At 38.0% G+C, this 14209-nt stretch overlaps 1 protein-coding gene across 1 annotated transcript; it reads left to right on the top strand.

Moving 5' to 3' along the window:
• Positions 1-118: 118 nt before the first annotated feature.
• Positions 119-11941, top strand: LOC104399234 (general transcription factor IIH subunit 2). The gene is made up of 15 exons (XM_010021777.1): positions 119-174; positions 265-342; positions 2121-2157; positions 2467-2553; positions 3326-3376; positions 3835-3889; positions 4703-4808; positions 5812-5902; positions 6071-6158; positions 6716-6823; positions 8037-8100; positions 8925-9028; positions 10961-11063; positions 11363-11402; positions 11822-11941. Exons 1-15 carry the CDS (start codon positions 119-121, stop codon positions 11939-11941), a joined length of 1188 nt encoding a protein of 395 aa, XP_010020079.1.
• Positions 11942-14209: the final 2268 nt, after the last annotated feature.

The following is a 14209-nucleotide window of genomic DNA, read 5'->3' as shown; positions in this document are numbered from 1 at the left end:
CGGGCTGGGGCCGGTCCTTCCTCACAGCGCCTTCACCCGCTGTGCGGCACCGTAATCGGGCTTCCCTTCAGGCGGTGCGGGCGGCGGTGCCCTCGCGGCGCAGAGTGGGGCTGCAGACATGGAAGAGGAACCTGAACGGACAAAGCGCTGGGAAGGAGGCTACGAGAGAACATGGTAGGCTTTCCTTTTCCCTCCTCACGTTCTTACTGAGGTGAAAGACGAGGGACACCTCCCTTCTGCTCACTGACAGTGTGTTCTGCCTAGGGAAATTCTTAAAGAAGATGAATCCGGCTCGCTGAAACCGACCATCGAGAGTATCCTCTTCAAGGCAAAGCGGAAAAGGTATGATGATCTGGGGATGCTGGTCAGCAGACAGCTGAACATGATCCAGCAGTGTTCCCAGGTGACCACGAAGGCCAACAGCATCCTGGCCTGTATCAGCAATAGTGTGGCCAGCAGGGCCAGGGCAGTGATCATCCCCCTGCACTGGGCACTGGTGAGGCTGCACCTTGAATCCTGTGTTCAGTTCTGGGCCTCTCACTACAGGAGAGACATTGAGGTGCTGGAGTGGGTCCAGAGAAGGGCAGTGAAGCTGTTGAAGGGCCTGGAGCGCAAGTCTGATGAGGAATGCCTGACGGAACTGTGGAGGTTTAGTCTGGAGAAGTGGAGGACTATTTGGAACAAAATGGGCACATGAGCGATCCAGGATTCATGTCAATAGCAAGAGTCTGAGTTAGGCACCAAGGCCTAGGGATAAGGTTATTTAAAGAATATTTGTGGCAGTGGAATGAGGGAGTGAGCTTGAGAAAGACAACTCCCGGTTAGGTAACAAGAAACTCTGCACACTTTAGGACTGATAAAGCCTTCGCATGAACTGAAAGCTTAAGCCTATCATAAGCTGTATTTATGTGCATGCATTAGTGGACTTAGCCAGTCGGGATTGTATAGAGTTCGTGTGGACAGTTAGAAAGGTTATATAAACAGCTATTCGGGCTCAATAAAGTGTCAGCATTTAATCATGTTGGTTGTCATGTTGTCCCTATCTCCCGCAGAGAAGAGGAGGTTCAGGGGGGACCTTATCGCTTTCTACAGCTACCTGAAAGGAGGATGGAGTGAGGAGGTGGCTGATCTCTTTTCCCAAGTAACAAGTGATAGGACAAGAGGAAATGACCTAAAGCTGACTCAGGAGAGGTTTAGATTGGGTATTAGGAAACATTTCTTTAGCAAAAGGGTGATCAGTCATTGGAACAGGCTGCCAGGGCAGTGGTGGAGCCACCGTCCCTGGAAGTGTTCCAAAACAGGGCCTCATGTAGATAAAGCCCTTAATGACACAGTTTAGTGATGGCCTTGGCAGTCCTGGGGTAATGGTTGGACTTGATGATCCTAAAGGTCTTTTCCAACCTACCTAGTTGATTCTATGATTCTATCTGTTGCCACGAGCCTGCTAATGTTACTGGTTTGGTCAGTTATAAAGATTTAATTCTGAAATTGGCTCCTCTAAGTTGAGTGAGCCTTCCAGCGCCCCTGCTATGCATTTTTGTGTCATTACCCCTTCAGAGCTCCAGATGCATGCTGCTTGCCAGCTACTTATTAGTTGTGCCTGAAAAGACAGTAAAATTTATTTTTGCTTATGATGGTAAGACTGAAAGTATACAGGCTGGGTAGCCCAGATATTATGCTAGCTTATGAGGTGAGGTCTTGATCTGGTGAAGCATGGTGCAAAGCACTGCCACTGCAATTTGCACTGCTGAGAGTTAAATGTTTTTTTAACATACAAATCATGCTTCGAGCTGGGTTTTGGTATCACAGCACCAGATTTGTGTTTCAAGTTGCCAGAAAAATTGCTACATAAAATCTAATTTTGTTTTATTTCAGATTATGTTAAAATACTCAAAAGTAGATGAATTTTTACATGTGGTAGTAAGAAATAGTTTTTGTTTGTTTTCAGAGAGGCATGAAATCTGTTTGTAATTGAATTGTCTGATTTTTTGGTGTAAATGAGTGTCTGTGTTTGTAATTACTTCATGTTTGCCAGAAGCCTATTATTGGATGTCTTCTAGGCTTTTGTTTTAGGAACAGTTCATTCGTTTGCATCTTACTTGAACTCTTTGTTTTATTAGACTCTATGAACACAATGGGCAAGTTCGACTTGGAATGGTACGTAAACATCTTAACCCTTGACTGTCCTGAGTCCAAAACTACTTGAGTAGAGGTGGTATGTCTAATCTGAAATACAGTTACGCTGACTAAATGTGCTTGAGCCCAAAGCTTATGTTTTCCACAAACCTTTATTTTATTTTCTTTTTTTTTAATTCTTTGCTCATTGGCAGTGCTAATTGCATGGCTCAGTATACTGAATTTTCACTGTTAAAGGGAGGAAGTAGTTGCTTTTTTTAAGTAAATGTAATGAACAGTTCATTTAAATATGTGCTCTGTGAGTGATTATCACGTATGGTGAAAATGCAGATGCGTCACCTTTACGTGGTTATTGATGGATCGAGAAGTATGGAAGACCAAGATTTAAAACCGAACAGGCTTACTTGCACTTTGAAGGTATTTCTGTATTCAGAAGTTTTGTCTTATTAATCCACTGCTTCTCTGTAAACCAGTTCCATTTTGCATTTAAAAGAATTAAGACTCTCCTGTGACTTGCATATCATACATACATAGGTTCATCTTTCTTGTTCCTACCTTTTTTTCTCTTGTTTCTGTTGCTAGTCTTTAATTTGCCTGGTTTTTGAATAGTGGAATCTCTGTGACATAAGTTCACCTTGCACGAGCACTTCAGTACAGTAGAAACACTTTGTAGAGTCACGTTATGGAAAGACACATTATGAAAAGTATATGGAAATTAAGCTGAAGTGTTGGATCTAATAAGGGATGAAAAGAACAAATATGCTTTCATTACACATCTAGGGTTTTTCTTTTTTCCGTACAGTTGTGTTTTGATGAATTCTGGTTGGAATGGATGCTAGACAGTTGAACTGGATTGCTCCTTCAGACTGTGGAGGACTTGAACTGTGCATCTTGTACTATATGTCCTTCTCTTAACTACACTATGTATTGAAATCCTGGGGTTTGATGATTTTTGTACAGATTAGTGCATTTTGGGGTGTAGTAAACCTCCACTTGAACCAACAGTAATGTAGAACTTTAACATATGAAGTGAATAGGATAAGAGGAGAATGGAAGGGAGGGCTCATTCCTCTCTCCTCCCTTTTTTCCATTTTTTTTTTTAATGATAATGATTGCAAGTACCATGTTACTTAAAGCACGTGGAATAAAACTGTATGTAGTTTTTAATTGTCTTACCTTTTCTTTATAGCTATTGGAGTATTTTGTTGAAGAGTACTTTGACCAAAATCCTGTTAGTCAGGTACGTACAACAATGCGAGAAACAAGTAACTGAAAACTATTTTAAACGTTGGTTCAAGTTTTAACAGTATCTAGGAAACTGTTTTCGACTGATGTGTTCATTACCATCCCTTTGTTATCAGTCTGGTGAAGTTCTGTCTGAACTAATGAAAATAAGAACCCATCTATCCCCTTTTTCTTAAACATAAATTCTGACACAGAAGACTTTATTAGATTTTTTTCAGGTATTAAGAATTTTAGAAGATTTCTTTTTGTATCTTGTGGCAAAAGTACTGGAAATACAGGAATATGTATTAACTGATGCGTAGTGTTGTGCTGCTGTTGTTACAAGAAAACTCATATAGTTAAGTAATTTTGATCCATAAAGAATTATTAGGAAAAATATACCAAAAATGTAAATCAACTTATTTTTAAACTTACTAAGAAGTTTTGCATTTTTTTTTTTTTCTCCTTCTCCAGCTTGGCTTAATTGTAACCAAGAGTAAAAGAGCTGAAAAAATGACAGAACTTTCAGGTAGGGAGGTAGTATATATTCTTTTTAAATTGGAGATGTTTTCGTCAGTTGCACTGATGTTCTAAGTTCTACCTGGCTGACAGTGCTGAAGGTGAAGTTATGTTGATGTAACGTTTTTAATTTAAAAAAAGTTATTTATCTGACACCAGAGTCTTTATTTTAATCTGTTTTGATCTAGAATTGTCGTCGTGTGTATGTTCGTGATCAAGCCTTACACAGATTGCAACTAAAATACATTTTGTTTCTCCTATAGTTGATTTCTCACCTTGTTTGTTAGTTTTGTGTCTTATGACATCTGTGTGTTCTGTGAGATCAGATTAGATGTTAGTAAGCAAGGTTTCTTGGTTTCTGCCTTCTGTCACTAGCAAACCCTGTGGCTTCAGAGATGAAATCCTATATTTTTTCTCTTCATTCGCTTGTAAGACTGGAGCAACCTTATTGAGGAATTTGAGGATCTATCAATCTTTGAACAATACTTTGAAGATAACAGAGGAAACTAAACTCTGTTTCTGCTGAAATGCTTTGTGAGACTCTTCACGCTCAAGCGCTCAATGATATGCAACAGGGATTTTATTCTTCCTGACTTCTTAAAGTTTCTAATAATAAGAGTGCTTGCAGACTAAATGTCTTCATGTTAATATGTTGATTTACTGTTTTCTACATTCTGATCAAGAGGTCAATGTCTAAGTGAAACAGTTAAAAAATCTCAGTTTGAAAACTCTTATTGTGCAAGTACACTTCATTAAATATATAGTTTAAATATTTTGATTATTTAACTTGTAATTTCAAGTACATTGTGTTTTTCATTTGCAGGTAACACAAAAAAGCACTTAACTGCTCTGAAGAAAGCAGTGGATATGAACTGCATTGGAGAGCCATCTCTCTATAATTCCCTAAATTTGGCTATGCAGACTTTAAAGTTAGTATATACATGCAGGATTTTTGTTTTCCATGATCAGTAGAATGCTGACTGTGAATTTTTGGAGGGGAAGAGACAGTACTTTTTACAAGTAGCATTGTGCACTGTGCTGACCTGAGTCTCTGAAAGGCAGCTTTATGTCTTCTTAAAATACAAGCTGTTAAGGAGTTAAAAATGCTAGTTTTGCAGAAGTTAATTTTCTAGTACAAGGTGCTTCTATTTAGAGGTGTGTTGCTTATAAAAAGCAACAATATTTTTAAACTAAGTAGGTGGTTTTACATTGTGTATGAATATGCTGATGGAAGACCCTGCAGTTATTTTTTACAAGAGGGCTAAGGTATGAGAAGGGGCAGACTTAGGGTTAATGATGATAAGAGAACAGGAAAAGGAGCAGCACTGAATCACAATTACCTGGTGGGAGTTGTGGCATACTTTAGAAAGGTGAATTTTCAGGTAGGATGGATTTAAAAAACTTCTGTGCTATGTGTGGTATTGAGTTGGGATAAATGTGCAAGACTTCTAACAAGTAATTATAGCTAGAAACATTGGCAGAATAAAGCTAGTAGTAAATGACATAAAATATTATTTGAATGACTAGTTGGAAGAGAGTTCCATTAAGAACTAAAAAGCTATTTAAAAGTAATGGATTTACACCTATAAACTGATCTGAGATATTTATTTAAGAAGTCAGGAAGACTTACTGCATTATTGCTAGTTTGAAGGTGAGTTTTACCTATGAGAAGACAGGTAAGGTACTGCAATAACTTAAGCATTAGAGCAAACAGTCAGGTAACAACTACACGATCTATTTTAGATACTGCAAAGGTTTGGCTTTTGGAAGGTTAAATTCTGGTGCTTAGAGAAGGATCCTACCACAGTCTTTTATAACTTGTAGGGGACTTCATATCATGTCACATCACTTAAGTATCTTAAAAGCCCTTGGATACTTTAACATACAAGTAGATTAGTGTTCATAAGTGAATTAACTGTATACTTTCTTTAGGCACATGCCAGCACATACAAGCAGAGAGGTTTTGGTAGTCTTCAGCAGCCTGACGACATGTGATCCAGCCAACATCTATGATCTAATTAAGGTACAGAAGTGAAGTTTGACTACTACATTGAATATCCAGTTTGACTACTACATTAGACTAAGACAGTTGCAGAGTCATTGCTAATTAATTTTCATTTAAAACTTTGAACCTCTTACTGTTTTCTGTTCTGCACATAAATTTGAGTATTCCTTCTTTTTCCATTTGAAGTGTTTAAAAGCAGTTAAGATCAGAGTGTCTGTCATCGGCCTAAGTGCTGAGGTTCGAGTTTGTACAGTACTTGCCCGAGAAACTGGTGGTATGTATCCAAAGTTCAGTAGTTATACTACTAATACAGGTTCTAAATAAAAATTAGGTAACTAATTTGTCATATATTCCTTAAGGCATTGTGATATTTAAGGATGAATATTCTGTTGTGCTGGCAGAAAATTCAAGGTTTTCTCAAATCTACAAAACACACAGTATTCAGTGAAATTATCAGTTGCTACCTGCATCTCTAGAGAGAAGAAATATATATATTTTAAAACCTAGTGTTGCTCGTATAAAGCTTTGTGATGTGGAGCTATTGATATTGTTAATATCAATTAGTACAGTAGTAACTCTTACAATAACATTACTACAGTGTAATATTGGAGAAAAAGCTATGGGCTTTCATATCTAATTAAATGTTCTTGTGTTATTAATCTAAAAACTTGTCATTTTCAGTATCATTAACAGGATTAGTTTTTAGGAACAGGGTTAGCTAATTTTTTTATTTTTTTTTTTTACTTCAGTTATTTTCTGTTGTCTGGAGAGTATGTTTGTGTTCTTACCTGCTGGTAATCTGAGAGTAAGGCATTTCTTTCTTTGTGACAGGAACATACCATGTTATTTTAGATGAAAGTCATTATAAGGAACTGCTGATGCATCATGTTAGTCCTCCACCTGCCAGTTCAAGTTCTGAGTGCTCCCTTATTCGAATGGGTAGGATATGGTTTTTGTTAAAATCCTAGCACAAGATTTGCAAGTCTTGTCCTTTTCTTTCCTCACATCATCTGTGTAAAGCCATAAAAATAGTTAAAAGCATAATAAAGACATTGGAAATTGTGGATTTGGGGGGGGGTGTTATTTATTTTACCATTTATTGTGCTAAATACCAATTTTCTTGATGTTGTTCATGCAAAGTAGTCAGCTTTTAAATAAAGTTAAGAACTAAATAAGGCAAAGTATTCAATTTCAGTTTGAAAAAATGAAGTAGAATTACATTACTTATTCAGTAATTGGTATAAGTGTAATACTTAAAAATTAAGGATGAAAAATTATTTTGTTTTTCCTTCAGTTTTGGGGTTTTTTCCCTGCAGAGGCAACTATTACAAGCTTTATTGACTCTAAGAGTCAATCTTTTTGTCATGTCAAACATCTGTTTGGCCATGTAATACATGTTTGTTAGGGCCACTTTTGTGGTGCTCTTTCAGCAAATGGATTACGTGCCTCTTCTTAAGATGTGTTTCTCAATAAATCTAAGCCTGGAGTTAAACCAGAATAGGAACTCTAATGCCACAAATTAGAGCACTGATTACTCACTTTCATCCACCCATTTTCACAGATAAGAATGTATGTATTTTCATGTGTAGATTTAAATACTGAAAATATTTGTTATAGGTAGAGCCTGAGCAGCAGTTGGAAACTGACTGCCCACTTGACATGAGCTGTAAAAAATAGGTGATAGAAAGAATGGTATCTTTTACAACACCCATAAAGTGGTATAGTCTCATCTGTTATATACTGCACTTGGAAGGTGAATACACACTTGGTGTCTGCACATGAAAGGATTTTCCCCTCAATTAGAAACTATTGTTCAAGTAAACATTCATGTAGTGCTTTTTCTGCTTTCCTACCATTGCACATCACTTTCTTTTTAGCTGTTCATAAGAAATGGGGTTCCAGTAAGCTTCAGTTAATATGAAGTCTATGAAAAGATTTTTTTCAGTTGAAGAGAATACAATGAGGGATTTGTTGGTGGATGTGGGTAGAGAAGAATTTGATGCCTAGTAAAGAGTTTATTTCTTCTGTGATAATAAACAAAAGAGATAGGCTTTAATGTTTAGAATAATCTTTGAACTTCTCCATTGAAGTAAGAAACAGAAAGATTAGTTGCATGTTTAAAATTGGTAATATGGGATGTTTTTCTCTTCAGGTTTTCCTCAGTATGCTATTGCTTCTCTATCTGACCAAGATGCAAAGCCATCCTTTAGCATGGTGTAAGTAGAATTAGAATTCAGTTAGCTGATTACAATTCAATAATAATCAGTCATATTTAGAAAATCTACTTGTCAGTAAAAATATTGCAAAATAATATGAAAAAATAATAAGTAACATCATGTGACTTCGGAGTAGAAATTTTATTTCTATTTGTACATCCAGTATATAGCTATAGTTGCCTCTGTTAAATAACGCTTTTTAAAATCTATTTTTTTTTTTGTAAGGTAATAAATGGCTTTTAGTACTGTTGTGCAGTGATTAGAACACAAGGGTGCTACAAGATAATAAAGTGATTACTACCAATTTTTACTTGCATTTCATGATTCGAGTATTTTTGTCGCTATAAAGATAATGATGAGGATGAAGGGTATTATCTGTAATGAGGTATTTTTTATCTATTTTCTAATGTGACTTTAGAGGGAAGTTTAAAATAGGGGCTTCATATGATTAATGTACTGGTGCTTTTCTCAGTGAAAGGAATCATAGTTTTGAAGCATGGTAGGAGAGCCTGAATTTTCAGAAGGGAAGTGTCGGCTGTTTGTAAGAATAAGGACCAACATCCATCTTAAAAGTCAATACAGAATATTTTTTTGTTTAAGGAGACATACTAATGCTGTTATCTTTCATAAATTTGTTTTTAAAGATGCATTAGCTCCTTCATGTGGGAAAACATGGTTACTGATACCTTACCATTATCGGTTGCTTTCTGAAACTTCCATACGCATGGAACTGTTGCATGGAAGCTACTGAAACTTTTTAAAGTATTTGGTGTGAGAATGTAGTATTTGTGTTACCTCTTAGATATTAAATTGTCTCTCTCTAGGCAATTGGAAAACAACAGTGAGCCAGGTCTTACACTGGGTGGATATTTCTGTCCCCAGTGTAGAGCCAAATACTGTGAACTTCCTGTGGAATGCAAAATCTGTGGTGAGTAGCAAGAAGAGGTGAGCAGATGAAATATGAATTAATGTTGGGAAAGATACGGGTTAGAAAAATTCAACTACACTTAGGAATTAAAAGCCAGCTCAGCTCTAAGAAGCCTGCATTCTTGTGTCCTGGGATGTCAGCGTCGTACAAGGGACTTTCAGGACTATACCTGTAACAGAAAAGCTGTATCGTATTCCCTAGTATGTTATAAATGAAAAACACTAAAGCAAAGGGAGGAAGAAGGGTAATTCACATATGAATGGTAATAATTTCCTGAAGAATCCTGATTTAACAGACACACCAATGTTTCTGACTCCTCAGTGCAAGGCCATGTCTTAGCAGGACAGAAGTCTTCTCTCACGTCTGGAAGTATGTGGGTGAGAAGTTTCAAAATTGAACCCAGGGTCAGGCTGCACAGTGACACATGAAAAGCTGTAGGGTTGTAAACAGAAGCCCTTTGGTCTTGCAAATGTTAATGCAACCAGTGGTGCCTCTGCCCTGCCTTAATAAGGGTAGGAGGGAGGATTAGCATTTTTTAGAGTATTAGTACAGTGTGAGCGACAGCTGTTCTTCTGTTAGCTTCTACAGGCATACGACTAAATTATAGGTATTACCAAGATGTGTGTATTTGGCAAGAGGATGAAATAACTTCAGTTTGGGTTACCTTGTCCTAGTTTCATATGAAAGTTTTCGTATCAGCATGAGTTTTGTTTCAGCAAAGCAGTAGTGTAACTGGAGAAATCCTATGTATCAACAACAGGTTCCCCACAGCTGTAGCTGTCAGTAGAACAAGAGCTCAGAAGTTTACACTGCATGTGAGTGATGAAGGAGTTTGTGCCAGCCCATACCCCAGCTAATCTATTGTCATGGTTTAACCCCAGCTGTCAACTAACCCCCACCAGCCACTCACTCACTCACCACCAGTGGGATGGGATAGAGAATCAGAAGAGTAAAAGTGAAAAACTCGTGGGTTGAGATAAAGACAGCATAATAGGTAGAGCAGAAGCTAAGCAAAGTAAGGAATTAATCTACTGCTTCCCATCAGCAGCCATCTCCAGGAAAGCAGGGCTCTGTCATGTCTGACAGTTACTTGGGAAGATAGATGCCATAACTGCGAGTGTCCTCCTACTTCTTTCTTCTTCCCCAGCCTTATGTGCTGAGCATGACACCATATGGTGTGGGATATCCCTGTGGTCAGCTGGGGTCAGCTGTCCCGGCTGTGTCCCTCCCAGCTCTTTGTGCACCCCCAGCCTGTCACGGGTGGGGTGGGGTGGGGTGGGGAGCTGAAAAGGCCTTGGCTCTGTGTCAGCACAGCTCAGCAGTAATGAAAACATCCCTGAATTATCAACACTGTTTCCAGCACAAATCCAGAACAGAGCCTAGACTAGCCACTATGAATTAAAATAACTCATTAACTCTATCCCAGCCAAAAACAGTAGACCTGTGTTAGCTGAAACAGAGCTGTGGAATGGTATTATAGCAGGTTTAAGTAGAGCTTTGTAGTTGGGCGTCATTTTAAATAGTGACATGAAACAACAGAACTGTTGTTTCCAAAAAGGAGTTGTGCGTTTAGATTTAAACAGATGACTCCTCTATGGTTGTGTTTTGGTTATGGCATGAGGATGAAAAACTTGCTAACTTTACAACTGTGCATTGTAAATGTACTTCTAAATATTGAGCTAAACCTTTTAATTAGAAATTTGGGCTTGTTCTTCATACTTGGATTTAACTCTGGAAAGGATTACAGGTTTGGATTATGGAAACGAACAAATACTTCTGTGTTTTTTAATTCTTAAAAGTTCTGAACCACTGAATAATTTAAAAATATGGTTTTGTTTTGTTTTGGTTTTTTTTTTTTCTCTGGTTTGTTTAATACAGAAAAGCTTTTCAGTAAGTCCTCTTGTAACAATTCTGATGTCTCTTTATTTGCAGGTCTCACATTAGTCTCTGCACCTCATCTGGCTCGGTCTTACCATCACTTGTTTCCTTTGGATGCCTTTCAGGAAGTTCCCCTGGAAGAGTATCAGGGGGAACGGTATGCAAATCATGTTTGTGATAACAAGTGTACTTGTGGACCCTGTAATTTTTTGGTCATGAAATGAAGAATAGCTGGTAGTAGCTTCTTTGCTGTGGAAACAGTATTGAATGTTTGGGTGGTTTGAGACATCTACAATAAGAAATATTTGTAGTTCCCATGAACAGTTACCCTGTGTGTTTAGTTGAATAGATGAAATAATTGCCATGAGTTGTTACTATGTATGAGATGTTTTTTAAACCCTGTTTCACACAATCAGGACTTTTTTTTTCAGTTAAAGTACACAATTTTGCTTTTAGGTGTTGTCAAGGCTGCCAGGGAGAAATGAAAGATCAAAATGTAAGTACGTTGAACTGCATTGCAAGTTTCATTGAGGAGTGTCAGAAGTAAAGAGGATCCTTTAATGTAGTCTTCTGAAGATGAGAAAAATATGTGTGGAAGTTTATCTCATGGTTAACTTGAGTTCTCTGTTAGAGTCATGCCTTTTAGACTGCAAAGACTGTGAAGGTGTGGGAGGGGATTTTCTAAACAGTGGCATAAATAAGCTTCCACTCAGCCATTTGAAGGCACCTACAGTGATTCGAGCTCAGCCCTTTGGACATATTTGCTGTTAGAAACTTTAATTGAATTGGGCTTTTGTGACATTAGGAGTATAGTCTGTTTCCAGTGTCTTGATGACACAACTGTTGACCTACCGCAGTAATATTTTTTTTTTCTTTAGTCTAAATTTAACTTGCTTTTCTGTCTTTTCCACACAGGTTTACATATGTAAAGTGTGCCAGAACGTGTTTTGCGTGGATTGCGATCTGTTTATTCATGATTGTCTGCACTGCTGTCCTGGCTGTGTTCATGGGCACTCTGCTCCCACGTCTGCATGATGTCATATCAGTGTAATTCCTGCATACATCTGGTTTGCTTATTCAGCCCTGGCTTTCAGTGAGGCACCTCAAAGCAAGGAGGACATAGATGATTACAGAAGGATGAACACTGGCCTGGGAGCAAACTTTTTTGCTAATGTATTAATGATTTTGCTACTTATAATATATTCTTGAATTATGTATATCTGACTTATTTGTTCTTGTCAAAAAAGCTCTGGTTTTCTGAATGTTACTCTGAGTAACATGTATATTTGTAAATGTGAAAGTGATGAAACTGGTTTTATGATAATATGGCAATTCATCTATGTTTCATTAAATGTTCAGAAAAGAAGCCCTGCAAATATATTTTATATATCCATTGTTATAAGCTCCAGGTTTTAGTGGATGATGCAGTTCTGTAGATCAAAATTATTATTTTTTTAAAGTACTTAATAAAAATGCTTTCGAGCAATTCATTGGGAAACATTTCAAATACTAATTTCAAGTAGTGTGGCTATTCACCTGGGCCTTCAGAAAGGCAATTCAAATATAGCTGTTACAAATGTGCTGAAAATACATTTTGGGTTTTAATGGTACTACTCAAAACCAACTGAATTCTGTGACTGCTGTGTCTGTTGTTGTGTGGTGTCAGTCTCACTTTCTCATGGGAGTGTAAGGTCACTGAAAGGCAATGAATTTGCAAAGGTCTAAGACCTGAGTTTTTACAAATCGTTTTTTGATGGTCACAGGATGGAAAACAGTGATGTTATTTTGATTGTGAGGCTAGTATGAATTGCCACACCTGCAAGTCGTCTTCTCTCGTTGACTAAACCCCCAGAGCAACAGGCAAAGAGGGTGAAGAAGTGGAGGCATGTGCCCTTATCCCCACATTGAGGATGGAAATTGAGGCAAACGCAAGACGCTCTTTGCCATTTTGAACAGTGTGTGTTGAAAGTGTCATTGCAATCAGAACTTGTGAGAATGTAACATCTCGTCGTTACATTCTTGTGAATTCACTCCTGAGAATGCCACAGCTCAGTGAGAGGAGGTTGTGGTGGCGCAGTGTCCAAAGCAGCATGTCGCAGCTGTTCTTCTGAAGTCATCTCGTGACGTCTGTAATACACCCTGAGTAACTCAGTCACTGATGTGTCTCACTTGATTTTTTAAATTGTGACCTTCATTGTCAGGTGTGGAACAGCAGTGACCTAACCACCGACTCTTAAAAGCACAAATGAAAAAAGCAAACCTTTGCCTTGAGTTTTCATGCTCACCGCTTACATATAATCCATGCCACTTTTCACAGGCAGCTTTCAAGTCCAAATTCCCAGTTGCTAACATAGCTCCTGTGCTTTTTCTACTATTTATGCCTGCATGCTGCAGTAATTCTGTTGTGTTGGCAAGAAAATGACTTTCGGCATCTGTATTTTATTGTGCACTGGGTCAAACAATCCCTACAAACCCTTTGTGCTACCAGGTGATTGCAGTGCCTGTTACTGTAAGGGTGTCGTGAAATCTAGCAAAAAAGGGTCATACTCATGGGTTTTGGTGTGATCTAGTTTCTTAGAAAGCATCTATTTCTTAGATACTCTGATAGTGGTGATAATGTCTTAACATCATTTTCTGATAATATTTTCATCTTCACAGTCAGCATTTCCTAATGGAAAAAAAGGTTTGATCAAAACACTTCAGATCTGTTCTAGGTCTTTCTCTTACTAGATACTAAAATAACGTACTTGGAAGTAGAAGCTGTTTAGGATTTGTGGCTATATCCTGTTATGTGCTTGTGGTCTCAGTAATAATTTGGCTTGTACTTCTCATGGGGTAGGAAGAGCAGTTCAAAATAGGTCCTGAAAAATCACTATCGAGGCAACGTTTTTCTGATGCACCAAGAATTTCAGCTGTGGCCTTTGTAAATACAAAGCATGGAAGAAATGCTTCCTTCATCTGTACTCTTTGGGATTCACTGGATCTCGAGTCTCCTTTACTTGTGAGAAGCCACAACTAGCTTAATTCTTGTTCTTGCATTTTCTTACTTAATAGATCTGCTACAAGTTTAGTCAGTCAGTGAAGGTATTAGCAGGCCTCTGAGGAATTCTTATACTTCCTGAAGACATTGCATAATATATGAATTTGGACATGAAGTGTTGAGGGAAGAGACAAAAAGACAAAAGGGTTGAAGACAACTGTGGAAAGAAGTCTGAGGCTGAAAAGCACAGTCAGAGTAGAGAACACACTGCCGTGTGGAGGGAAAGGTATTTCAGAGAGGTAGGTGCCCTTGCTTTCCTTCCA

The sequence above is a fragment of the Nestor notabilis genome, unplaced genomic scaffold, assembly GCF_000696875.1.
Source record: "Nestor notabilis isolate BGI_N333 unplaced genomic scaffold, ASM69687v1 scaffold6879, whole genome shotgun sequence".
Lineage (NCBI taxonomy): Eukaryota > Metazoa > Chordata > Aves > Psittaciformes > Psittacidae > Nestor > Nestor notabilis.
The sequence above is the reverse complement of the archived record's forward strand: the minus strand, read 5'-3'. Positions and strand labels throughout refer to the sequence as shown.